Source organism: Mytilus edulis, chromosome 8 (assembly GCF_963676685.1).
Source record: "Mytilus edulis chromosome 8, xbMytEdul2.2, whole genome shotgun sequence".
NCBI classification, from domain to species: Eukaryota; Metazoa; Mollusca; class Bivalvia; order Mytilida; family Mytilidae; genus Mytilus; species Mytilus edulis.
Window position 1 is genome coordinate 14,388,843 of NC_092351.1, and position 27,216 is coordinate 14,416,058.

Here is a 27,216-nt window from a genome sequence, read left to right on the forward strand (position 1 = left end):
TATGTTTCCATAGTTATATGCAGTATTCATAGTCCAATCCATTTAGTTTAATAAAATTGAAAAGATGTATTTTGATTTCATTGAAACCTGGTATTATAATAATATTGAATAAAAAATCATCCTTTTTGTATTGCTCATAACATGACCTCTTACGTTCTGAAGATACCCGATGTAATAAAAGTGATTTTCTTGATCTTTTTCTATTATAAGTGGTATCAATATGATATCTGATGCAGAAGATAAACTTATTTTTCACTTTTTCTTTTTATCTATTACACATGGTTATATTTTTGCATGTATTCTTTTGATATCAAACTTAGAACATTTATCGGGCTTTGGTATTTTTTTATTCTGAGTTAACTGAAAGTTTTACAATTTTTACATTATTTTATGCATTCTTGGAATGATGCCATTGGCGTATTCCCAAAATCCAGTGTACTTCAATATACAGTCATGCAATGTATCGTGCTTCCTACTATACATTAAGGAGCTGTTACAGAAAATTGGACGCAAAGATGCACACAGTTGTAGTTGATAAAATGCAAATATCAGTTGTTGTTATCGTACTTGTTGTGTTTGCTACCAAAAAGTCTTATGGGTACAGAAATTATGTGATTAGGCAAATGGAACGGAACCTGAATGATCTGAAGAACATGAAAGGTGTGAAGGAACTGGGAAAGGTATTTTAACTTATGTTTACTTTCTTCAATAGTTCATCTTGTTCCTAAGTTTGACTTTTGAATACTAGTTGCAATGGCACTTTAAATGGGTAGATTATCGGATGTATTTGAATATAACGTTTAGCAGCTAATTTAAAATGCATATCAGAGCTAGGACTTGTCAAAATTTATATACATGATATCCCTATTTTTGTGTTAAATCAACATAATAAACAAGAATTTGAACTTTAATCTCTTGATAACACATAATAGAAAGACTTGCTACCAACCGGGAAATTATGACTCGTCTGAGTGAACGGTCATCATTGATCTTACTCATAAATACCAAGTGTTTAGAGGAAAAGCAGTCAATTCAATTTGACACCTCTGGTTCGCACCGGTCGGCGATCGTATCCACGACCCCCTGTACCCAAAGGAAACACGCTACATTTTCAAAGGGTTTTTTTCAGAATAAATATATATACATCGACAAAACAGGCGTCAATAGGTTCCTCGATTATTTATTAATTATTTCTAAAAATTGAATTACAATTTTCTCGTTGTAAAATTATATTTAATTGTTTTGTTATATATTCAACAAATGGTCTTTGTTTTTAATATTTTCATTTTATAATTAAACTGACTTTTGTCGTTTTTTTCTTTTATTTATAGCTAAAGCAGGAGTTACATATATTAGATGGGGAAGAAATACTTGCGCAGGGGATGCAACACTTGTGTATAATGGTGTGTAACTTTTATTTCTTCCTCCATGATTCTGTAATTAAGAATATAAAGAGTATTCTAAACTTTCGTAATTAGAATGAGCAAATGGTCAAATTTTGATTCAGTTAGAAATAATCTTGTAGACTATTTATTTATCATCCTTATAGACAGAACGACTTAAAACTTGACATTTGCTATATACATTTGTCTTATAGAAGAACGATTGCCTCTTTTAAACTGTAAATTGTATTGTTAAAATATTTCTTATTGCCATACTGTATACTAAACATCTTTGTGTATGAAAGTTAACGATAGTTTTTATTTTCATGATTAAAATACGAGCATTAACGATCATTGCAAGATGATCAAATGCCTATTTCTTTTTTTAAATCTAGGAATAAGAATTATAATCAAACAAATAAATAAATACAGTGAGTGGTCAGTGAGAATATTTATATTTTAGTTCTGCTCTAAAATTTAATTATGTAGAGAATATCTTATATTTTTGGAATTTTAAAAACATTATATTATACAATGCTAAGCAACAAATTATTCATTTGTTTTCCTACGGTAAGGGTCAATAAATCATGTATATTCAAGGTAAGAGATGCAACTGATCTCTCTTTCTCTCTTTTACTCTATTCAAAATGCGCCCGTATTTCGCTTTTGACACCAAATAATACTTAAAACTGTTTTGTTTTAGGATTAATGCCTGAATTCAAAATATTCAAATTTCAATCATTAGAAACGTTCTGCATTTACGACGTTCAAAAATAAATTTCGCTCATTGCTTTTTATTTTTTTTAGAATACTGGAAATAGGAAGGGATCCCGAAAACAACATTTTGAACTAGTACTTTAAGCTAAATTACATGGCAGAATATATCAAAGGGACACATACTTTTAGAGTAAAAAACCCAGACAATACCAGATGTCAATTCATTATGAAAAGGAATTCCAGTCCAATAACATAGTTTCTACTTGAAGATATATAATCCATTTGCAGTTGCTGCCGAATACTGGAATAATTCTATAATTTAAAGATTGAGATGTGCTAATGATTGTAGAACTGCATACTAAATAGCAATGATTTATAAAATGATTAATACATCCCTAGTTAAAAATAAGGCAACAACGAACATAATTATCTTTTTTTTTTTTATATATAAAAGGAGAAAAATATAAATTTTCAAGAATTTTACATTTGAAATAGATCACTTTTGTTAGACGCGTTTATATATATATTTTTAGCTAAAGTCGTAATTAAGATAATAATGACTGTGTATAAAAATAAACTACTTGTGTGTGTCAGTTTTCCCTCGTGCATCAGAGCGTTTTATAATTAGTCAAGTAAACAAAAGAAGCCTTCGGTTTCGTGTCCATTGTCTTTTTCAGTTACAACAGCAACGATTTGTGTTCCGCTAGGATTAATTTTCAACTTCATTTCCTTGTTACTTTTCATTCCCCCAGAGAGTTCAAAATACAATGTACCTATGCAGCTACATCCTTCATCTGTAACATATTTTGGATTTTTATTTTGTGTTGCATAAAACTTAAAACGAACTGCCATCTGTTCCTGTCTTGCTGGCACGTACTCGTGCTCCTTGAGAAACTCACCAGCTTTAACCGTTTGTCCACGTTCGGTGTGTTTATCAAATACATTGTCAACTAATCCGTTGACCAAACTGTTTCTCTTTGAATAAGGATCTACTCCTGGTATAAAAGGCCTTTGCATAGCAATTCCATATGTATATTGCATCACGCGACTTGTTATCGTTTCAGGTTCAAACCCATAAAGGACAGCCCCTTTTAGAATAGCAAGAGATGGCTGTTTCGGTACTACAATGTCGAAATTTGGGAGGTTTTCATACAACGCGTTTATCAGAACAGGTGATTCTGAATGGCCACCGACTACTAATAAGGTCTTCACGTCCCGTAGCTCCTCCTTTTGTACCAACTTATTTAGCTCAGCTATGATATTTTCGATCGCATAATCAAAAAATGTTCTAAATAAATTATTCTTTATTCTCATTTTGTCCACAACAATCTTCACCCTTCCTTTAAAATTAGACTTTTTGACCGATTCCTTCAAGGCAACTATGTTTGACTTCTCAAAATACTGAATCCATTCTATTGGTATAATAACTTTCGATTTCCCTTCGCCATCTTTAAGCTTTTCCTCGTCAAAACATTTTTTCGTTTCTTCGAAGTTGTGCAACAATTTAAAATAGGCTGAAGGTTTTTCTTGCTTTATCTTGTCGACAACATTTTCTCCGAATACGTCTATCAAGAATCTGTAAAACGCCTCGTTGACGGTTTTCCCTCCCCAATGACCTCCACATGCATAGTGTATTTCCTTCAGTGTGTTCTCACCTGTTATTTCATGAACAGCAATATCAGTTGTTCCACCTGAAAACAGATAAAGATAATAGAACTTTTCAATCGTATGATCAACTAAATTATTAGTTCTTTTGAAACTCTTAATATATGAAAAAAATTCTTTTTTAATTTATAAAAAAAAAACATTTCTCCAAATGTTAGCCTTGAAATTTAATGCGAACCATGTCTGCTCTTTGTATGTCATATTTAATTCCATTTACTAACCCCATGAAGACTACTTTAGGATCCGTTAAAGCCAGAAACAGAAGAGAAACTGAGTAGTTATTAAACTAAATGAAATCATAATGATTTCGATAAAGACTGATTTATTCATGGGTAACTTCTCTCATAAAATATAACTTATTTGTTTATATTTTCAGAATTGCTATGAAGTCCATCTGAACTATTTTCTGGTAAAATTACAAAAAACCTGACCTCCGAGGTAAATTCCCAAATCAAAAGCTCAAACACATCAAACGAATTGATAACAACTGTAATATTTCTGACTGTACAGGCATTTTCTTATGCAGAAAAAAGTGGCTTAAACTAGGGTTAAATCTAGCTAAACATCTCACTTGTTTGACAGTCGCATTCAATTCCATTATATTGACAACGGTATGTGAACCAAACTAACAAACAGACATAATAGGTAAAAATGTCAAAAAATGGGGTACAGCAGTTAACATTGTGTGTTGATCTTAATCCCCATAAAACAAACAAATATGTAACAAAGAAACACAAAAAGTCATATAGACAAAGCACTGTAGCAAAAATGTGAGACAAGAATACGATTTGTTTTACCATAGAACAATACCACAATGACGGGATGGATAAGAACATTACCACGTCAAATGGATAACAAATAGCATAAATTTTATAACCGATGCTTGTCTAAATCTTGGTATTTTTTGTGTATTTTACAACATGGTTGTCGAGAAAATCTTAACAGTGTTGTATATAATTTATTATTGTATGTATATCTTTGTGTTTTAATGTAAATATAGTTCCTAATGGGACAATGTGTTAAGTGCACATTTGTTTGTATACCCTTTTCAAATTTAGTTTGTAATGTTTAATGTCCAAAGTAGTAAGTAGAAGGGTGGAATTACACTGTTAAATTTGGGTATTAGACTTTTAATTTTAATGTAAAATAGTGATATGGTCCAGCTGAAAAGATTAAAAATTAGAATTTCGAAAGCCGACAAAACAATTGGTTGGTGGGATTTTTAAAATTTTCATTTATTGTCTAAAAGAAATCCACTTCGAAATAACTGTGTTCTCGGGTCAGATGGAGCATGAAAAAAAATCTTGAAATTAATTCAGCTCAAATCAAGGAATGTGCTCTGTATATATGGTTATAACTGTTTCTTTGCGGTGAGTTTAGTTGGTTTATCAAGAGTGCAAACGCAGTTGTTATGTCTTAGCACAAATACTTCGTTTTACCTATCACTTTGGTATTTTATAACTTTTTTTATAAATTTTATAGACGTAAATTTCAAACTAATTTCATAATATATGAAATGAATGTATTTTTGCAACCTATATGAACGTGAAAGACAAGGAAAACACAAGAATAAAAAAATAATATGTGTTTGTCCACTTTGCAATTCTAAAGTAATACAAGTACACAAAGAGTGTTGAATGTATCACTTTTGTTTTATATTTCATACAGTATTATAAAATCATACTGAATCACTTATGTTTAATAAAGTAGTATGCAATAGATATGATGATTCATTTGATAAATAAATGAATGAGTGAATGAATGAATGAATAATATTGTTTTTAATAAGACTAACCTCCTTGATCTAGGACAATATATTTTGACCCAATGGTCATCTTAGCAATTGTTTTCTTTCCATCGTTAAGAGTTTGGACGCTAACTGGAACTCGCCTACAATGAATTGATGCTACCTCTGGTTCTAAAGCAAGTTTAAGTTGGTTGATTGGAATCCCGGCCTTAAAATGAATATATTGTATAAATTATTGTACATTGTATTACACTTTAAAGAATAACACCGTCGTTCTTCTTACATATAGAAATTCACAATGAGGGTCGGGTTAAAACAAACCTTACGACAAAAGGGATGATTTCAGTTTCCCAATTGTGAACTTTCCATTTTTAAGCAGCAACATTCCAACAGCGCCTGCATACGTAATATGTATCTTCGAATTGCTATTCCTGTGCTTGTATTTCTTATCATGATTTTTTTGATAGAGGGTGGCTACTCACAAGGAAGCTATTAAACCGAGAGTTTAGTAATGGTGAAGTTGAAATCATCCCTTCGTTAATTTTACGGACGCCATCACGAGTTGGTTGACCGTTATGCAATAACCTTTTCACAGATGATATCGGATATGTTTCTTACGTCGTAACTACAACCCCCTTTCCTTTTTATGAATGCGACCTATCGAATTAGACTATTTACCGGGTTTGAAATAACATGAGCAACACGACGAGTGCCACATGTATAGCAGGATCTGCTTGCACATGAGATAAATCCTGTTTTTGGTGGGGTTCGTGTTGCTTAGTCTTTAGGTGTCTATGTTGTGTCATGTGTACTATTATTTGTCTGTTTGTCTTTTTCATTTTTAGCCATGGCGATGTCAGTTTATTTTCAATCTATGAGTATTATTCGCCCCTCTTTTGCAAATCCGTACTTTGTTCCCCTCCTGGTTTATTCGCCTGATGTGTGTGCTATTTAAATATCAATCATATTACAAAATTCATGTTTACAAAAACCAAAACGCAAACAAAATAAACAAATTCAATACAAAAAAGAATCACACATAATACTGTTCAGAAGACAGTCATGTTAAGCATTTTCAAATTATACTTAGAAATTCAAAATTGCGTATAAAGCTAATATATATTTATTAAAGGTACTGGTCACATGGCGTAGTAACGTAAAGTGATTGTTCACTATAAACACGTGTTTAAATATAAATCAAGCACATGTTGTGTGTTCAAATTCAATTTGATTGGATGACATATACCCGTACTGTGGCTTTTACGAATATATATGCACTCATGAGATTTGTGAAAAAGTATGACGTAAGGGGTTTGTTTAAGAAAAACAAAGATATTCGAAGTTAACGTAACAGCAGTTCGTTATTATGTTTACCCAAACAATCAACCTTTTTATGGGTAGATTATTGTTTATTCGGGTATATACAAATATTACATATTAATATGAATTTTCCCTCTCTTGTAAATAGATTTTAATGTGTAACTGTATATTCTATTATTTGATTGGATTGGTAGTGGGCTTGCCTGAATTTATAGTGAAGGACTTTAGTTTGAAGAATTTTGAATGTAATTAGTATTAAAGGCTACAGCTGTAGGCACACAGATCCTATTTGAGTGTTGTTTTATTAAATAATTTATATTCGTTTGAAATGACGAATTACAATATCAGAAGGTTTTCGAAAATGAGTTGATTACTAGCACATAACATTCCCTTCCCTTATCATTGAAAATTGATTTACCTCTTTAGCGGCATCTCGCATGAACGTCCTTGCTTTAAGGTCCCATATAGCTGGCACAGTAATTACCCAGTCTATATCACCTTCATCTATTGAAGAAGTTTCGTTTGCTCTTCTATTTAGAAGCAACTCTTTAAAATGCCTAAGTACGGCTGCAAACACGAACATGGCTTTCATTTTCTTCCTACGAGCTTTATTTCCAATCATTACCGATTCTTCTAAGTCTGTTTTCTCAGTTAACTGGTCCTATTTGGAAAAACATATTTTGATAGATCATCCTGTTATAACTTTTTTGCTAAACTTGATGCCGTTTGTTTTCATGATATTTTCTGACTGTTGTCTAATCGTCAGGTACCTATGTACAATCATTTAGTCACATAGACTCAAAGCATTGATTACTGCGTTTTTTCAATGAAAAGTTCAAAAGTTGAATATTTCCAATTGTAGGTAAGTTTTTACTACGTCATTTTGGATATTTGTTAAAGAGTCCATGCATATATATATTTCGCCAAAAGTTAATCACCATCTATTTTTATTGCATCGATTTTTTTTCTTATTAAAAAATCACTTATTCCTCGATAAAAGAAAACATTCATGTAGTAATAAAGCTAACATATACCATAACCAAACCATGAACTTAAGTTTGGTCATTTATGAAGGTTCTATTTATTTAAATTTTGCGTTCATAGTAATAGTGTAAATTACACAAATAAGAAACGAAAATAAAGTTTCACCGTGTTTTTATTTTTTAACAACAATCAATCACCCAATATCATTAACATTTTCTACAAATAATATTTGGTATGTAGGGCAAATTTATTGTCAATATTTGAGTCAATAGGATGTGTAACCACCCCTCTTCCAGTAAGTTCCATAACAAGGCGTCTCATACTCTGTATAAGCCTTCTGAACTTTAGTTGAGGAAATCTATTCCATCAATAATTGCCACTCTTAAAACACCAAACATTTTGCAAAGGTGGATTTCTGCGATTGAGATTTTACCAATGAAATCCCTGACATGTTCGATAAGGTTTATATCTTGAGAATTGAAGGCTAAACTATAGTGTAAATGGCTTCTTGCTCTTTGTACTCGGTTACAATCCTTACCCTGTACGGTTAACAACTCTGTTCTTGTTTAGCTTTACAACTATTTTGATCTGAGCGTCACTGATGAATCTCGTGTGGACGAAACCTGCGTCTGGCGTACTTAATTATAAGCCTGGTACCTCTGATAACTATTTAGCATTGTGGTCCATGTACAAGGGTCTTGACGCAAGTTGGTGATTATCAAAATGAGGGACTACAATGTTTTTAAGTTCGAAATCCCTGTATGTCTGTTTGTCCATGTTACCCTGCAGAATATGCTTGCCCAGCTTACAATGGTATGAGAAGCAACCCCATACTGTAACACCACCCGTCCAGCATTGAATGCAGTCGTTGGGCAAATATTGATTTGGTGATGGGCAATTTATTTCCCCGCCAAATTCGTATTCTGCTGGCTACTGGTCGTAACAGAAACCGAGTCTCATCTGACCAATGAAATTATGACCGCTTCACATGTTCAAGCGTCGATGGACATAAGCCCATTGCAACAAGATTATACAGTGCCTTGCTATTATGTCAGGTCTCTTCACAACACGACGTGCTCTTATGTTACCTATATAGTCGACGGACTAATGTTTGAACACTAACACGACCACCCAAAGACAAGTGGTGTCTAATTTGTGGGACAGGGGTAAATGTGTTGGCTTTAGCACAACGAATAAGCAGTCTGTCATCACGACGGGTAGTAAAACGGGGTCTTTCGGGTCTTAGTCTATCATTTCAAGTTCCCGTGTCAATAGAGATGACCAGGATATTGAAGAACTAACGGACGAAAGCGTAACTTGACGAATCGTACAAAGTGGGAGCGGCAATTTATATATATTAATGAATTAATCCAACATAAAATCGTCGAAGTGAAAGAAATTGCATGGTACTGCATGTAATTTAAAGAAATATTATCGGTTTATTAGCTTACTCCAAGCATTAATAATTTAATGTTTGCTACAATAGAAAAAGGTGCACTCGATATTCAAGACTTTTAATTTTAAATTTGAGGTCCCACAAGTGTTGTTGTTGTTGTTGTTGTTGTTGTTGTTGTTGGGTATAAAAAGGTGAAAGCATAGATATCAAAGTTTACCATATTGAGATAATTCATTTTTCTATTTTAAATCCTGTTTTCGTTTCCGAAATTTATCTATCTTCGTTGGCTTATACCTCCAGACAAGCCAGATTAGGCTGATTACAAGGAACCCTAATAAAATTAAAGAAATAAGTTCCTAATTTTTTTTTTAATATTTTGCATGTCGTAAAAAGAGGATGCTACAAAAATAGATATTATTACTAGTGTATTGATACTTTTGAAAATCAAATTGCAGTTGCATCTCTTATGGTTATTACATTTTCCGCTCATTTAATTAGTTTACTCATTATAATTGCAAATTTATACGAATATAAATGAGTTTACAGACTTCTATTATCCAATATACCTCATCATAGGAGGTGCATACTGGTGAAGGTCCAATCTTTGAGTACTAAGGGATATAACCGTAGAAAATTTTGACCAGATCATCCAACCCACGCACACAGATGGACCTTAAGTACGTTTCAACTGGCGGAGTATCACATTATGGCATAAAAAAAAAAATAGACAATATAAATAAAACATCATTTTGAAATGTTGGTTTAGACATTCTTCAGACATTTGCATTTTGTGACATTTTTCCTGCTATGGCTTCATGTGAAAATCGACAATTTAGGACAAAACTAATTTTTTTCATTATAGTTAACATATAATTACCGGCAGGACATGAGTGTGGAATAAAAAAAGGCGGATGACATTGTATGAAAAAAAGTCAGGACAAACTTATATAAAAAGGCAGGACCGAATAGAGTGAAAAATAATAAGGACAGCGATTGCACTAAACAAAATGCGGGACAACAATTAACATACTAGCCCCACCTTTTCCTCCTTTTAAAAAAGATCATTTTTGAACGGGTTAAAAAAACGATATACTTTTTATATATAAACTGATCAATGAGATTACATATATAAAACTTAAATACCTAATTAAAAAGACAGATAAAGAAACGATCCCACAACATAACATTTGCATATTGTTTCAGAGCATCTAAATTTTATGCATTCATATCTGTATATATGAGTATAGTAAAAGTTGTCGGTGCACTCGAATACTTCTGTGCGTGATGTATATTTCGTGATTGCATCCGAATACAATTCAAACAAATTAACCATTACATAACAACACCTTTTGTTTTAAGTACGTTTTTAAACATTTAAACATACAATTACCGCTCCTAATACGTTCGTTCGTCAATATCCTGGTCATCTCTATCATGACTTTGTAAAAAAAAATGGTTACCTATGTTTATAGTGCTCCTACCGGCATTGGAGATGCCAATATTGCTAGCCAACGTTCAGCCACAAACAACTTACGACTTGCCATATTATATAATGGATCGGTGAAGGTCAAATTTCACCTAGGGCAGGACAGAAGGAAGATGACTTAACGATATCGAAACAGTGTATTTGTAAACGTCCAGATGACCTTTAATAAAAAGTTGCCTGACGGGTTTATCGGAGTTCAATCGTTTTGGTCGTTATGATTTTTTTTAAAGTATCTTAAAGGCATTTCATAACACCAAACATTAATATCTTTTTCGAAATAGTTCATTCATTAATTAGGTGGTGCTTAACTTTTGGCGGACTGTATATATTAAAACTGAGCTTTATTTTAACAAGTTAATTTTTGTGATAAAGTAAAAGAAAAGAATACGTTTATGGAAGTTTTAAAAAAGAATGGATAGGTAGGTAGGACATAATTATGTATCTGAATGACATGTTTTTATCTTATTGTAACCTCCTGTAATTTGTCAAAATACACTACCAAAAAGAAACAACAAAACATTAGGATAGGCAATTGGAGACAAACTAAATAAAGTATAGAATGAGAAATGCTAAACAGAAGTATTTTAATTTAGCCTTCTAAGTGGTTTCATTTGGAGTGAACTCAATAACATTTATTTTATAAGACATTTCATAACTAGATTATATTACCTTTTCGTTGTATAGCATCATTTTGAAATGTTCAAAGTAGTACCATTCCGTAAAGTCAATGGTTTCAGCATTATTATAGAAAAAATTAACTGCTTCAAATCCAAAACTGTGAAATATTCCGTCTTGGTCAAACAGAACACACGTTGGAGCTTGTTCTCTTCTACTGCTTTCATCATTCCAAATTTGACTGTAAATAGGTAGATCTACACTTTCTACTCCTTTTTTACAGGCTTCTTTATAAACCTCATAATCCTTAAGTTTGCAGTATGCAAATCCAGAGTAGGTTGTTCCAAAATCAATGGCAACCACTATCAACTAATGAAAAAGAAATTCCTTGAATACACGTTCCATAATAGTTATCCCACGAGGACGCAGTGTGTCATTGTAAGACCATCCAGATAGCCAGAGGACAGAGGGTGATCTTACCCTGACACGCCAAGTACTATTTTACATCCAATATGGAGTACGGAATAACCGTTTCACAAATGATATCGGATATGTTCCTTACGTCGTAACTACAATCCCCTTCCCTTTCATGAATGTGACCTACCGAATTAGACTATTTACCGGATTTGTTATCATCACATAAGCAACACGACTGGTGCCACATGTGGAGCAGGATCTGCTAACCCTTCCCGAGCACCTGAGATCACCCCTAGTTTTTGTTAGGTTTCGTGTTGTTTATTTTTAAGTTTTCTATGTTGTGTCATGTGTACTATTGTTTGTCTGTTTGTCTTTTCATTTTTAGCCATGGCGTTGTCAGTTTATTTTCTATCTATGAGTTTGACTGTCCCTTTGGTATCTTTCGTCCCTCTTTTACATCCAAGCTGTTTTTAGATTAGTTGAAAACAACATTTACGCGTCATTAAATCCGACACAATGTTTAGATATGTTAAAGTAACAAAGAGTGTGTATCCAGTCGACCTGGTGTATTGGTTTGTTTGTATCGTAGGTGAATATTCTTAAGGTCTTGATTTCGATTCTCAGCTTAGACACAGGATGTTTTCTTCTACATAAAATTTGATAAAAAGTCTTTTGACATTCCCACCAAAATGTTATAGAACAAAGGAAAACATTCAGAAAAAAGAAGCATAAGCTAATGTGGTCTGGTAATTGGATAGAATGCAGGAGCTGATATGTTCTGTTTGATTTTGTATACTTTAGTTTCGTAAGTTTTGTATTTTCGAGTTTCAAAGATAATTGTAATAATGCCTCAGTTTTTATCTAATGATGTTGAAAGTGATAATTTCTATAGCAAAATAAATTATTGTTAAAGGTATTCATGTAATGAATATGTATTATAACTAATATTTCCTTATAAGTTTTTCAACGCATGTATCTGTTTTATATTCAACGATTGCGGGCAAATCTTTCGTCACATCGTTATTGCTTTTACAATTTAAAGTTAAATTTCTGTTATAGCTTAACGACTTGTTTATTTAAAGTATGATTTTTATCAGTATTAGTTAAATCATAAAGTATATGTTACTTACGTTCTTTCGATCCGGCTCTCTTATAGTTTCCTAGAAAAAAAAAGAAATTGAACCCAAATGAAAGAATCCAAGCTTCACACATAGTCTACAAAACGTAAATCAATTGTGAGTTATCGTAAAAAAATAAAAGTACATATAATAGTTATCAAAGGTACCAGGATAATTATTTTATACACCAGACACGCGTTTCGTCTACATAAGACTCATCAGTGACGCTCAGATCAACACAGTTAAAAAGCCAAACAAGAACAAAGTTGAAGAGCATTATGGACCCAAAATTACAAAAAGTTGTGCCAAATACGGCTAAGGTAATCTACTCCTGGGATAAGAAAATCTTTAGTTTTTTTTTAAATTTAAAGTTTTGTAAACAGGAAATTTATAAAAATTACCATGAAATTGATATTCATGTCAACACCGAAATGCTGACTACTAGGCTGATGATATCCTCGGGGACAACAGCTATTTAGATCAATTTACCGTTACAAAAAAAAGATTAAAAAAGAAACAAGTTTTAACTCTTGATCTCCTTTATAATACTGATTTATTTTGATTTAGACATACCTGTTAAAATGCTAGATCACTTCTGTTTGTTTTATTTCTAAAGTCATATAAACCGGTGTGACAATTTTGTTTCAAACCAGGAAGTTATTTGATAGAAAAACATTGCACACGTTAACGGAGAAAATATGGAAAATTTCCGGAAACAATACTCAAAAGTCATTTATTGCTAGATGATATATATATGTTGTGTACAAGTTATCATTTTGTACAAATTATAATTTGTACAAAAGAATTGTACAAATTATAATTTGTATTTTGACTTTGTACAAATTATAATTTGTACGAAAAGTGCCTGTACAAATTACAATTTGTACAAAATAAGGCTTAATTTCACTTATAACTTGTACAACAATTTATCATATGGATATTGTGATACAAATGTATTGATACCTACTATAAAAACTGTTCAATGCTATTTCTAAATTCATATTGATTCATTTATATTGCCTTGAGGTTATAAATTGAACGTTCAGTGGCAAATATTTCATGCATATTCATGACGATGTATCAAAATAATCAAACTACTATAGGATCACAGTAAATAAGGGTGTACACGTATTTATTAAGGAACTTTAGGTCACAAAACAGACGACAATATGAGCTTTAACTATTTCACAGATCTGCTTATATTTATAATATTTAAACAAGAATATCGCTGTTATGGCTCATAACATAATTATCTTTAGAACAAAATACAAGTTTAGCTTTGTGCCATACTCAAAATGGTTTAATGCTTACTTTCAGATGACACCATTCTTTACTACTTATCCGTTGAGGATATGTATGATATCATAAAACAGCACATGTTGGGGTCGGTCATGGAGGTCTCAATAAAACTAACAAAGAACTCAAAAAACATTTTGCTAACATTAGCCGGGAAGCAATACGCATATTTAATGCCAACTGTGAACAATGCATCTTGAAAAGAAAACGTTCTGACATATCAAAATTTGTTGTTAAACCTGTAATGTCTGCTGACTTCAACTGTAGAGGGCAGGTTGACCTTGTAGACCTTCAATCTGTCCCCGACCAGGAATTTAAATGGATAATGCATTATCAAGATCATCTTACCAAATTTAGCGTGCTTATTTAGAGCTCTGAAATCTAAGAGAGCTGCTGAAATTGCGTATCAATTACATGACATTTTTCTTCTCTTTGGTGCACCCTATATCCTCCAAAGCGATAATGGAAGAGAGTTCACTGCACATATAATTACTGAACTGAAATCGTTATGGCCAGAATTAGTAATAGTTCATGGGCGACCAAAACATCCCCAAAGTCAAGGGTCTGTAGAAAGAGCAAATTCAGACATTACAGAAATGCTCATATTATGGATGAATGACAATGACACACGACAGTGGTCTGAAGGTTTGCGTTTCGTGCAATTTCAGAAAAATATCAGAGAGTAATTGAGCAATCGCCTTATCGTGCTCTGTTTGGTTCTGACCCAAAGATAGGTTTATCTTCATCTTCTTTGCCCAGGGAACTTTTGCCAAATCTTGAAACTTAGGAAGATCTGGAGATAGTGTTTAAAGAGGTTTCAGAGGAGAACAGTGAAATTGAGATTGATGGAACGGATCAACAAGTACAACTATTGAAGTAGTATCAGAGGAAGTCGAATCCCCAATCATTCGTGCTAGAAAACGTGCATTGTCTGGCCAACAAATCCAAGCAGATGTCCTTACAAGAAATACAAAACAGAAACTGAGTGAGTTATCTGTTGGAGACAACGTTATTATCCCAATAACACAATATGACCGAGCACCGACCAATCCGAGGAACATACAAGGTGTTGTTGTAGAAGTAGGAACTTTGGATATCGTGTAGGGACAATAGCTGGTAATTTATAAGGAGTCTTAAACAGAAACCAACTAGAATCAATTAGTGACTCTTCTGTGTCCGTTACACAAATTCCAGATTTACAACTTTCCCTAAGGGAAGCTGTGAATTTTTTAAAAAAAACTGGTGGACAGGGTTATCTCTCTTGCAATGTAAAGGCGGTTGTAACAATTCAAAGTGTAAATGTAAAAAGCAAAATGTATTGTGTAATTCGAGGTGTCATGGTTCGCTAACCTGCTCAAACAAATAAGAGCATTATATAGTATTGTGTGGTATTGTAAATAGAGTTATCAGTGTGTTTCATGTTGATTCGTAATTAGAATTGAATTTATTTTTTATCATTTGATTTGAAACTTATTATATTTAAATATTGTACAAGTTATAAGTGAAATTTAGCCTTATTTTGTACAAATTATAATGTGTACAGGCACGTTTTGTACAAATTACAATTTGTACAAAGTCAAAATACAAATTATAATGTGTACAATTTTTTTGTACAAATTATAATTTGTACAAAATGATAATTATATATAACTTGTACACAACATATATATTATATAGTATTTTTTTCTTTTTATATATATAGATCGGTGTTGTTACACAATCTTTCAGACAATCTTTTCAACCCTGTGTTTCTGGTATTAACAAACAGGGACTCTTCACTAGTATGCTGGACTAGTGAGGTATATTGTTAACAGCAGAAAGTGCAATTTGTTGTTGAATAAAAATTAAAAAAAAAGATATCCTGGGGGACGAAACGTCCACAAGCAGTGTCATCGACCCAGTGGTATAAATAGTTATTAAAGGTACCAGGATTATAATCTTATACGCCAGACACGCGTTTCAAAACACAACATATATAACAACACTAAACTGAAGACTAATATGTATACGTATGTCATTTTGTTCAATTTTGTCTTTTTGAATTATTTGACATATAAACCCATATTTTATTGATTTTGTATTTACATTGTGTCATAGATCAAATGTATTCGTTCAGTATATGTTCACTTGTTTTAATATGCCTTTTGATTAAGTTAAACCATTCCGATTGATATTATATAGTGTTTCTTTTTTGTTGTTGTAATGTTACACTATTGTTTCAGATAATGGCGAATGTTGGCACCTATTTAAACGTTTTAGACCGCTGCATTTGTAACTTTTAGAAAAACTAAGGATTTTCTTATCCCAGGCATAGATTATCTTGGCCGTATTTGGCACAACTTTTTGGAATTTGGGACCCTCAATGCTCTTCAATTTTGTACTTGTTTGGCTTTATAAATATTTTGATACGAGCGTCACTGAATAGTCTTATGTAGACGAAACGCGCGTCTGTCGTACTAAATTTTAATCCTGGTACCTTTGATAACTATTGTGTGCACCTATCACAAATCATGAATCTGATGTTCAGTAGTTCTTGTTGATGTGGTTCATAAATGTTTCTAGTTTCCCGTTTTTAACGCAGATTAGACCGCTGTTTTTCCCGTTTGAATGGTTTTACACATGTCATTTTTGTGAATCTTTATATAGCTTGCTGTTCGGTGTGAGCAAAAGCTCCATGTTGAAGACCGTACTTTGACCTATAATGGTTTACTTTTATAAATTGTGACCTTGATGGATAGTTTTCTAATTGGCACTCATACCACATCTTCTTATATCTATTATGGTACTTATTATGGATAGCTGTTTAACTTCCACCGGCAAATTGAATGCATATTCTGGACGATGTAACAGTTTACAGGAAACGTAATACTCTTTATCAATCCGTAAACAATGTTCTGAATTTGCACTAACTCCCTGAAATCGTGTTTTCAACGATGAATCAGGATAAATACCATTTCATTTTAAGTCTTCGGTTTTACCAGACCCGGGCATAAACCCCCAATCACACGCACCAGAGACGAATATGAAACAACCAAGATGGTTTAAAACACATAATTGTTAAAGCTTGACGATTTGTTCATAATTATGATTTTTTATCGGTTTTGATTTAATCAAAAAGTGTGTGCTACTAACGTTGTCATCTTTTGGAGCCGCCTTGATAGTTTCCTAAAATAAAAAAGAAGAATTTGAACCCAAATGAAAGAATCCAAGCTTCACACTTAGTCTACACAAAACTATTTGTGAGTTATCGTAAAAAGTATATAAACACTACATGCATAGCAGCACTAAACTGAAGACAGATATGTATACTTAAGATCTAAATATATTATTGTTTCTGTGGTTTTTATTGTACAAAATCAGGTGAAATTTTCTAAACTTCACACAAGAAATATATAGAAACATAATGCTAACTGAAAAAAATACACCAGACTGGTTTTTATTATTATAAAGTAAAACCATCGTTTCAACTTTCTTTTTAATATTCCACAGAAACAAATAAAATGTTTAAAAGTTTAATGATGGAATATGAGATAAGCTTTATATCTATGGCTAAAGTTGAACGATGAATTTATAACACTTATTAAATCAATCGATGTGCAAACGTCAGGAAACTCACAGTTTTTGGACATACATACCTTTTAGTTTTGTTTTGTCATGAAGTCCTGGGTTAATTGATTAACCTTTCGCATACATACCAATACAGTCACAGGTGAAAGAAGAAAGAATTTAAAAGGCGTAAACCTTTAACTATACTGTTGATGTTTATTATGAATAGCTGTTTAACTTCAATCAGCAAATTAAATGCATATTCAAGACAAAGTAACAGTCAACAAGAAGACATATTAACCGGAATCAATATTATAACTCTGAGTCGACAAGCCTTTGCTTTCACTTCTCGAAACCCTATTTTCAAAGGATAATCATAATATAATACCAATTTTAAAGCCAGGGCTTCAACCAACAACCTCCCGCACCAGAGACGAACACAAAAAACGAAAGTGTTCAAAAAAAAATATAAACTGACAATGTATATGCGAAAAGCTTGATCTCGTATGATTTGTCTCAAATAGTTAGTTATGTTACAAGATATGGGTTAGTTTTAATATATGTTATATTTCAAAATTACATGTAAGACGTGTCACGGTACTTTTCTATCCCAAATTCATGTACTTGGTTTTGATGTTATATTTGTTATTCTCATCGGATTTTGTCTAATGCTTAGTCCGTTTCTGTGTATGTCACATTTTAATGTTGTGTCGTTGTTCTCCTCTTATATTTTATGCGTTTCCCTCAGTTTTAGTTTGTTACCCCAATTTAGTTTTTTGTCCATAGATTTACGAGTTTTGAACAGCGGTATACTACTGTTGCCTTTAATTATACCTTTTTAAGAAAATGGAAAAAAAGTTAACATACAATAAAGCGGTATGATTATAAATAATAGAATTCCAATTGGCATTAAAGTTCCCTTCGCGACAAAAAAAAGACACACTAAAACAATAAACGAGATATCAAACTGGCAGAAGGCAACACATGACATAAACCGAGTTTAAGAGTTACCAGAGTGTACATGAGACAAACATATTATTTTTAATTTCGATGTGTTAAGCATGAACGCTAAACTATTGCCTTATACTGAAATGATGGTGTAACAGCACAACATATGAAAGAGAAATACTTTATTAGGACTTGTATTGTTGAGTTTGTGTATAAAAAATAACAGACCACTAAGCGATTAAATTGAATGTCGGATATTTAAAAAAAAAAATTGCTATTGGAATTAAGAATATAAGCACACAAAAAATGCGGTTTTAATTTGCTGGTCAAAGATGCATGCCTGAACATTTGTAGGCCGATTACATTTCCATGTTTATAGAATAATCTAAGAAAATTGATTTTAAAAATGAGACCACGTGTGCTCCAAAATGAATTGATAGCGATATCTGCTTAAATGTGGCACCAGATGAAGTTTTTTATGTGGCTTTTCTGTAATTTTGACGATTTTTGTCAGTTTTTATTAAACCAAAAAGAATATGTTACTTACTTTATCATCTCCTTGACCTGACATTATCGTTTCCTTAAAAAGAAAAAAAAAGAACTAAAATGAAAGATGCTAACTTTCCAACATAGTCACAAAAAAAACCTTAAAAACAAATTTAAGTTATCTTAAATAATAAAAGTACATGAAAACACTACATACCACTGAAGATTGATATGTATAATTAAGACCTAAATATATTATTGTTCCTGTGGTTTTTACTGTACAAAATTAAGTCAAATTTCCAAAACCTAGCACAAAAAATTTCAAAACACACTGCTAAATGGATTTTTTTTTTACATCAAACTAGTTTTATTATCATAAAGTAAAGTCAGACATCGTTTCAAAAAATTGAAAACAACACGTTTAATAATTCGAAGAAAGATGATGTAACTCTGAGAAAGATGGAGAAACTCTGAGATAAGATAACAGATCTCTTGTGAAGAGATGACGGAGCTCTTTTAAAAACATGACGGAATTCTGAGTAACAGTGCAGAACTATTGTGAACAAATGACAGTACTCTGATATAAGATGACGAAACTCTGAGTAACAGGACAGATCTATTGTGAAAAGATGGCAGTACTCTGATATAAGATTTCGGAACTCTGAGAAAGATGATGGAACTCTGAGAAAGAGGACTGAACTCTAAGAAAGAGGACGGAACTCTGAGAAAGAGGACGGAACTCTGAGAAAGATGATGGATCTGAGAATAGATGACGGAACCCTAAGAAAGAGGACAGAACTCTCAGAAAGATGAGAGAACTCTTGTGAAGAGATGACGGAACTCTCAGAAAGAGGACAAAAATCTGAGAAAGAGGACGGAATTCTTGTAAAAAGAGGACGAAACTGTTGTGAAAAGATGACGTAACTCTTGTAAAAAGATAACGAAGCTCTTGTGAAAAGATGATGCAACTCTGAGAAAGAGGACGGAAGTTGCTTTTCTGGATTTACCTTCATCAGGAACGCTCAAAGCCAAACATTTGAAATCCGAAGATAGATAAGTACACAAAATTGTTGAAGAGCTATATGTAAAAGTTACGTAAAATAAATAGCCAAATTCATCTAAATCCAAAACAAAGTTTCAAATTTCACTTTGATATTGCACAGAAACAAAAATTAAATGTTTAAAAAGTTTAATGATATGAGGTAAGCTTTATATCTATGGCTAAAACGAAAGATGAAAACTTTACAACATAGTCACAAAAAACCAAATTTGATTTATCTTAAATAATAAAAGTACATGTAAACACTACATACCACTTAACTGAAGATTGATATGTATACTTAAGACCTAAATATAGTATTGTTCCTGTGGTTTTTAACTGTACAAAATTAAGTCAAATTTCCAAAACCTTGCACAAAAAATTCCAAAACACACTGATAAATGGATTTTGTTTTTACATCAAACAAGTTTTGTTATCATAAAGTAAAGTCAGACATCGTTTCAACTTTCACTTTGATATTGCACAGAAACAAAAATGAAATGTTTAAAAAATTTAATGATATGAGATAAGCTTTATATATTTATATGGCTAAAAATGTTGAACGATGAAATTATAACACTTATTAAATCAATCGAGGTGCAAACGTCATGAAATTCACAGTTTTTGGACATAAATACCTTTTAGTTTTGTTTTGTCATAACAAAGTCCTTGGTTACTTGGTTAACCTTCTGTATACATACCAATTCAGTCACAGGTGATCGAAGAAAGAATTTAAAAGGCGTAAACCTTTAAAATACTTATGACGTTTAATAAAATTTAGTTAGTCGTACGTTCATGAATATTCATGACATGTGACCATTTGTCCGCACTTAAAACCCGTGTGGTCACCTTTCTGACCATCGACTCTCGCTATAGCCTAAAGAAGACACGTGTATTCACGGATGATTAAATGTGAATTTGTAATTGGAATTATGATATTTTTGTTATTCTGTTAACTTTGTATTTGATACATACATTATTGTATTATATAGAATAAAGGTTATAGCGAGTAGCACACCTACATTATGACGTTTGTTCATTGTTAAGGCTATAGACTATAATTACTTTATATTCGGACGAACGTAGTGAGGGAGAATATAATTATGAATAGCTTACAGTTACAGTCAACCGGAAGTCATGTTATCCAATATATCAACAATGAAACAAGATTCTGATTCTGAGCCGACCAGTCTTTGCACTTACTCATTGAAGCCGTGTTTTCGACTTAGAGTCAGAATATAACACCAATTTTAAAACCAGGGCTTCAACCTACAACCGCCTGCATCAGAGACGAACACAAAACAACTAAGATGGTTAAAAACTAAATAAATTGACAATGTTTACGCGAAAAACTTGATCTCTATGATTTGCCTTAAATAATTAAGTACGTTTCATAATGACAGTTTTAATATATTTGATATGTTTTTTACAGGAAATACCAGATATTCAGTTTAATCTCTTAATGGTCTGTAATTTGTCTCTTATTTATCTCAATAATACAAGTCCTACTAAAGTATACCTTTTTCTAATGTTGTGCTATTACACCATTCTTCCAGGATACGGGATGGTTGATCGTTTATGGTTAACAAATTGATATTCAAAATAATATGTTTGTCTCAGGTAGACACTGGTAACTCCTAAACTCAGTTGATGCCATTTGTTGCCGTCTGTCATTGTTGTTTTATCGTTTAATATGTTAGTGTGTCTTATTTTTTACAATGCCACATCTTGCACGAAGGGAGCTTTCATACCTGATTATAATTTTATTATTTACAATCATATTGATTCTCCTTACTTAGTATTTCTATGTTAATCTTCTTTAGAAAGATATTAGTTTTGATTTCTTATACAATTGAAGAAAAATGTTGATAAAAGAAAAGTGAAGTCTTTCATACAAGTATTACGACTGTTGTAACATATAAACAAAACAACATGTATCCAAATTCAATACTTGTTATAATAACATCGAATTGTTTTCATTAAATTAAAACTAATTGTAACTAAATACCTACTGAGGAATAAATAAGTACTTTGAGGTAATTCAAAGTTATGGAACATACATTTAAGTACATGTTTAAGAATGTGCCTTGATATTTATGATAACTGTTATTGAAGTTCTACTATTTAAATGCCCATGTTCCACAATACTTTACAATAGATCATAGGTCTCTGAATATCTGCTGATGAATTAGATATACTGCGAAAAATTGCAACATCTTATATTAAAGTCCTGTAGTTTAATGCTATTTTGCCACTGTTGCACATTCCATTTCTGTTACGGACATTTTTTTGTATACATTGCAATCAACCAAAAAACCTGGTAATTTTTACAAATTCTAGAGTTCTTATTTCCTTTTTTTGTTAAATTTATACATGTATAAAAATATTTAAAAAATTGAAACTTTTTTTCAAATTTTTCTCAAATTTACGACTTTAATTTGTCAGAAATATTTTTTCCACAAATGTTAACGCCCAGACCTAAATTGTCTGGGTCCAAAGTTGATGTCGTCATACATCCCAAATTTTATCTATACACCACATTCTGTTCTGCCATACACACCACAATTAAAGTACCAAACCTGTTCAAAATGATTGCTCTTCTCTAGCCTATGAATAAGCTTCATATTTCTTTGTGTGACATCATCAAAAATTTTCACGTTCCCATTCAATTGCTTCCTAACACGCATGACACTTCTCTTCACATCACTATTAAAGAAGCGAACAATAGGTGGACTTGGCTCATGTACTGCTGGTAACCTATGTATTGCCACAACATCCCTTTCTTCTAAACTAACATCCAGATCATTTTTAGCTCACCTGGCCCGAAGGGCCAAGTGAGCTTTTCCCATCACTTGGCGTCCGTCGTCGTCAGTCGTCGTTAACTTTTACAAAAATCTTCTCCTCTGAAACTACTGGGCCAAATTAAACCAAACTTGGCCAATCATCATTGGGGTATCTAGTTTAAAAAATGTGTGGCGTGACCCAGCCAACCAACCAAGATGGCCGCCATGGCTAAAAAGCATAGGGGTAAAATGCAGTTTTTGGCTTATAACTCAAAAATCAAAGCATTTAGAGCAAATCTGACACGGGGTTAAATTGTTTATTAGGTCAAGATCTATTTGCCCTGAAATTTGCAGATGAATCAGACAACCTGTTGTTGGGTTGCTGTCCCTGTATTGGTAATTTTAAGGAAATTTTGCTGTTTTTGGTTATTATCTTGAATATTATTATAGATATAGATAAACTGTAAACAGCAATAATGTTCAGCAAAGTAAGATTTACAAATAAGTCAGCACGATCGAAATGGTCAGTGGACCCCTTTAGGAGTTATTGCCCTTTATAGTCAATTTTTAAATATTTTTCGTAAATTTTAGTAATCTTTTACAAAAATCTTCTCCTCTGAAACTACTGGGCAAAATTAATCCAAACTTGGCCACAATCATCTTTGGGGTATCTTATTTAAAAAATGTGTCAGGTGATCCGGCCATCCAACTAAAATGGCTGCCACGTCTAAAAATAGAACAAAGGGGTAAATTGTTTATCAGGTCAAGATCTATCTGCCCTGATATTTTCACATGGTTCGGACAACCCGTTGTTAGGTTACTGCCCTGAATTTGTAATTTTAAGGAAATTTTGCCGTTTTTTGTTATTATCTTGAATATTATTATATATAGATAGAGATAAACTGTAAGGAGTTAGTGCCCTTTATAGTTAATTTTTAACATTTTTCATAAATTTTTGTAAATTTTTAGAAAATATTTTCCACTGTAATTACTGGGCCAAGTTCATTATTGATATAGAGATAATTGTAGCAACAAGAATGTTCAGTAAAGTAAGATCTACAAACACATCACCATCACCAAAACACAATTATGTCATGAATTTATCTGTTTCCATTGTTTAATATGCACATAGACCAAGGTGTGCGACACAGGCTCTTGAGAGCCTCTAGTTTAACATTTCAATGAAATCCTTGCGAAGGTTTTGTCTATCTCTTCTTGGGAAGTTAAACACCTTGAAATTGTTTTTCCTGGAATATTGTTCGTTATAGTTGCTGCTCAAATTAGCTATCTTGGCAACTTTAGCTGTTTCTGCTAGGTCTGTCTAAATAGGAGTTATATGAGAGAACATTGCATCAAGTTTGTTTTTCAGGTGCTTATTTTCAATAGATAACGCCTCTGCTTTCTCTTCCATCTCTTTTTCAACTTTATTAATCTTACCATTTAGCTTTTTATCGAGTTATCTTAGTTTTATATTTATGCTTTTATTCAGTATTTCAACAATTCCTTAAAATAATAGTTTTCAAAAACATTTGTTTGTTTGCCTGATGAATATGTGTTCTCAATATTATGTGAATATCGATACATGTATGTATATGTATAGTGTAAATGTATTTACCTCATTATGGGGTCTCTGAAACTTTTAACCGCAAATTGCCAGGGTTTGTGAGATAGTGCAAGAAGAAAAGTTGTGTTAAATTTACTGAAAACAAAAAATTACAATATTTACTGCTCACAAGATACACATTTTACTATTGAAATTGAGAATGCTGTCAGATCCATGTGGGGTCTTGATTGTTTTTTCTCTTCTTTTTCCTCGAATTCACGAGGAGTATCAATCATGTTTAATAATAATTTTGAATTTAAAGTGCTTAAAGAAAAAAAAGACTTGAATGGCAATTACTTAGCATTAGATGTTATAATAGATAAACAGAAACTTACACTTGTGTCATTATATGGACCTAATGTAGACAGTCCTGTTTTTTATGATCAGATTATGAATGTTATTCAAGATTTTGGAAATGAAAGTTACTTTAATTTAGTATTAAATCCATGTATTGATTAATGTTAATAATCCCAATGCCAGAGATAAAGTTCTAGAAATTATAGATCACTGGTCCCTTTTGGACCCACTCAGAGAACTATTTCCTGATCTACACAGAAACACTTGGAGAAAAAAATCACCATTCAAACAAGCACGTCTTGATTTTTTTCTTATTTCAGACTGTTTGTTGACAAATTTAAGAAACTGTAAAATTAAACTTAGTTATCGTTCAGATCATTCTATGGTAGTTTCAGAATTTGAATTTAATCCTTTTGTTCGAGGTAAAGGTCTATGGAAGTTCAACAATTCATTACTTTATGATATTGAATACATAAATATTGTTAAAGATAAGATTTTAGATGTTAAAAAACAGTATGGTGCATTGATTTATAATTTTGATAATATGCATGAGATTTGTAACGATGATCTCCATTTTACAGTATATAGTCAGTTATTTCTTGAAACTTATCTTATTCAAGCTATAAGAAAAAACAAAGGGATAAAAAGGAAAAAGATTTATTATGTGATATTGAAATATTAGAAGCTAAACTGGAGGAAAATTTATTAAATAGCTTAGAAATTAAAAAAACAAGAATTAGAAAGTATAAGAAAAGAAAAGATTAGGGGTAAATTTATACGCTCTAGAGTGCAGTGGATTGAAGAAGGTGAAAACCCTACAAAGTCTTGAATCAAAAAAATTTACAAGCAAAATAATTCCCAAAGTCGAAAAGGATGATGGGAAAATTATCACAAACAAATTTGATATTTTAAAGGAGACAAAATACTTTTATGAAAATTTATACAAAAATAAGGATACTATTGGCAATGGGTGTAAAATGAGTGATTAAGAAAGAGATTTGAAAGATTTAAAATTTAATAAATTATCTGTGGATGAACAGTTGAATTTAGAAGGGGAGATAACTATTAATGAATCTAGCATTACTTTACAGAAAATGAATAATAATAAATCACCAGGGTCAGATGGTTTTTCAACAGATCTTTAAATTATGGGTCAAATTTGTGACATTTATCAGTGACTCAAAGGCAGGGAATCATTACATGCTTACCAAAAGACAATAAACCAAGGCATTTACTCAAAAATTGGAGACCGATCTCCTTACTTAATATTGTATACAAAATTGGTTCAGGGGTTATTGCTAGTAGATTTAAGTAAGTTTTAGACAAACTGATTGAATTACATCAAACTGGCTTTATTAGAGGGCGTATTATTTAGGATAACACCAGATTGATTTATGATCTTTTACAATATACAGAAGAACATAATATTCCAGGTTTATTGCTTTTAATTGATTTTGAAAAAGCATTTGATTCTTTATCTTGGGACTTTTTGTTGTCAGTGTTGCAATTTTTTAATTTCGGTGAATCTATTATCAACTGGGTTAAAGTATTTTATACTAATATCTCATCTGCAGTCATTCAGGGAGGAAATCTTTCAGATTTTTTTCAAATAGGACGTGGCTTATCACCCTACCTTTTATACTTTGTGCAGAAATTTTGACAATTAGAATACGAGGGAATGAAAATATTACTGGCATAACTGTGAAAGGATAGAACATACGTTATCACAGTTTGCAGATAATACTTCACTTATTTTAGATGGAAGTGAACAGTCCTTAAATCAAACTTTAAATGAATTAGATTGGTATGCAAACCTCTCAGTGCTAAATATAAACTTTTCTAAACCACAGGTAGTTTGGATTGGGAGTAAAAGATACTGTAGTGACAAACTTTGTCCAATAAGAAATTTATCGTTGGCTGCAACATCTTTTAAGTTAGTGGGTATACATTTTGACGTAGATCTCGATAAAATTACTAACAACAATCATAATGAGAGAGTTTGGCAGATCAAACATCTAATTAAAATATGGTCAAAAAGAAATCTTATAGTAATTGGCAAATAAAGGCAACAGTAATATACCGCTGTTCAAAACTCATAAATCCATGGACAAAAACAAAATCGGGGTAACAAACTAAAACTGAGGGAAACGCATTAAATATAAGAGGAGAACAACGACACAACATTAAAATATAATACACACACACACACACACACACACACCCACACCTGACTTGGTATATGACATTTTTAAAGGAAAAAATGGTGGGTTGAACCTGGTTTTGTGGCATGCCAAATCTCCCTCTTTTATGGCCATGTGAAATATAACATTAAAATGACAACACAACATTACTAAAGCTGTTGTAAAAACTC

The 27,216-nt window shown here is 32.0% G+C and overlaps 1 protein-coding gene across 1 annotated transcript; it reads right to left on the reverse strand.

Annotated features, from left to right (window-relative positions):
* Positions 1-2,522: 2,522 nt before the first annotated feature.
* On the reverse strand, positions 2,523-20,891 carry LOC139484876 (heat shock 70 kDa protein 12A-like). Its single transcript, XM_071268895.1, has 8 exons — positions 20,801-20,891; positions 19,185-19,217; positions 17,276-17,308; positions 12,860-12,889; positions 11,367-11,681; positions 7,250-7,492; positions 5,560-5,719; positions 2,523-3,790 (listed from the first exon to the last, which is right to left on the reverse strand). The coding sequence occupies exons 2-8, from the start codon at positions 19,206-19,208 to the stop codon at positions 2,724-2,726; spliced, it is 1,872 nt and encodes a 623-aa protein (XP_071124996.1). The 5' UTR covers positions 19,209-19,217; positions 20,801-20,891; the 3' UTR covers positions 2,523-2,723.
* Positions 20,892-27,216: the final 6,325 nt, after the last annotated feature.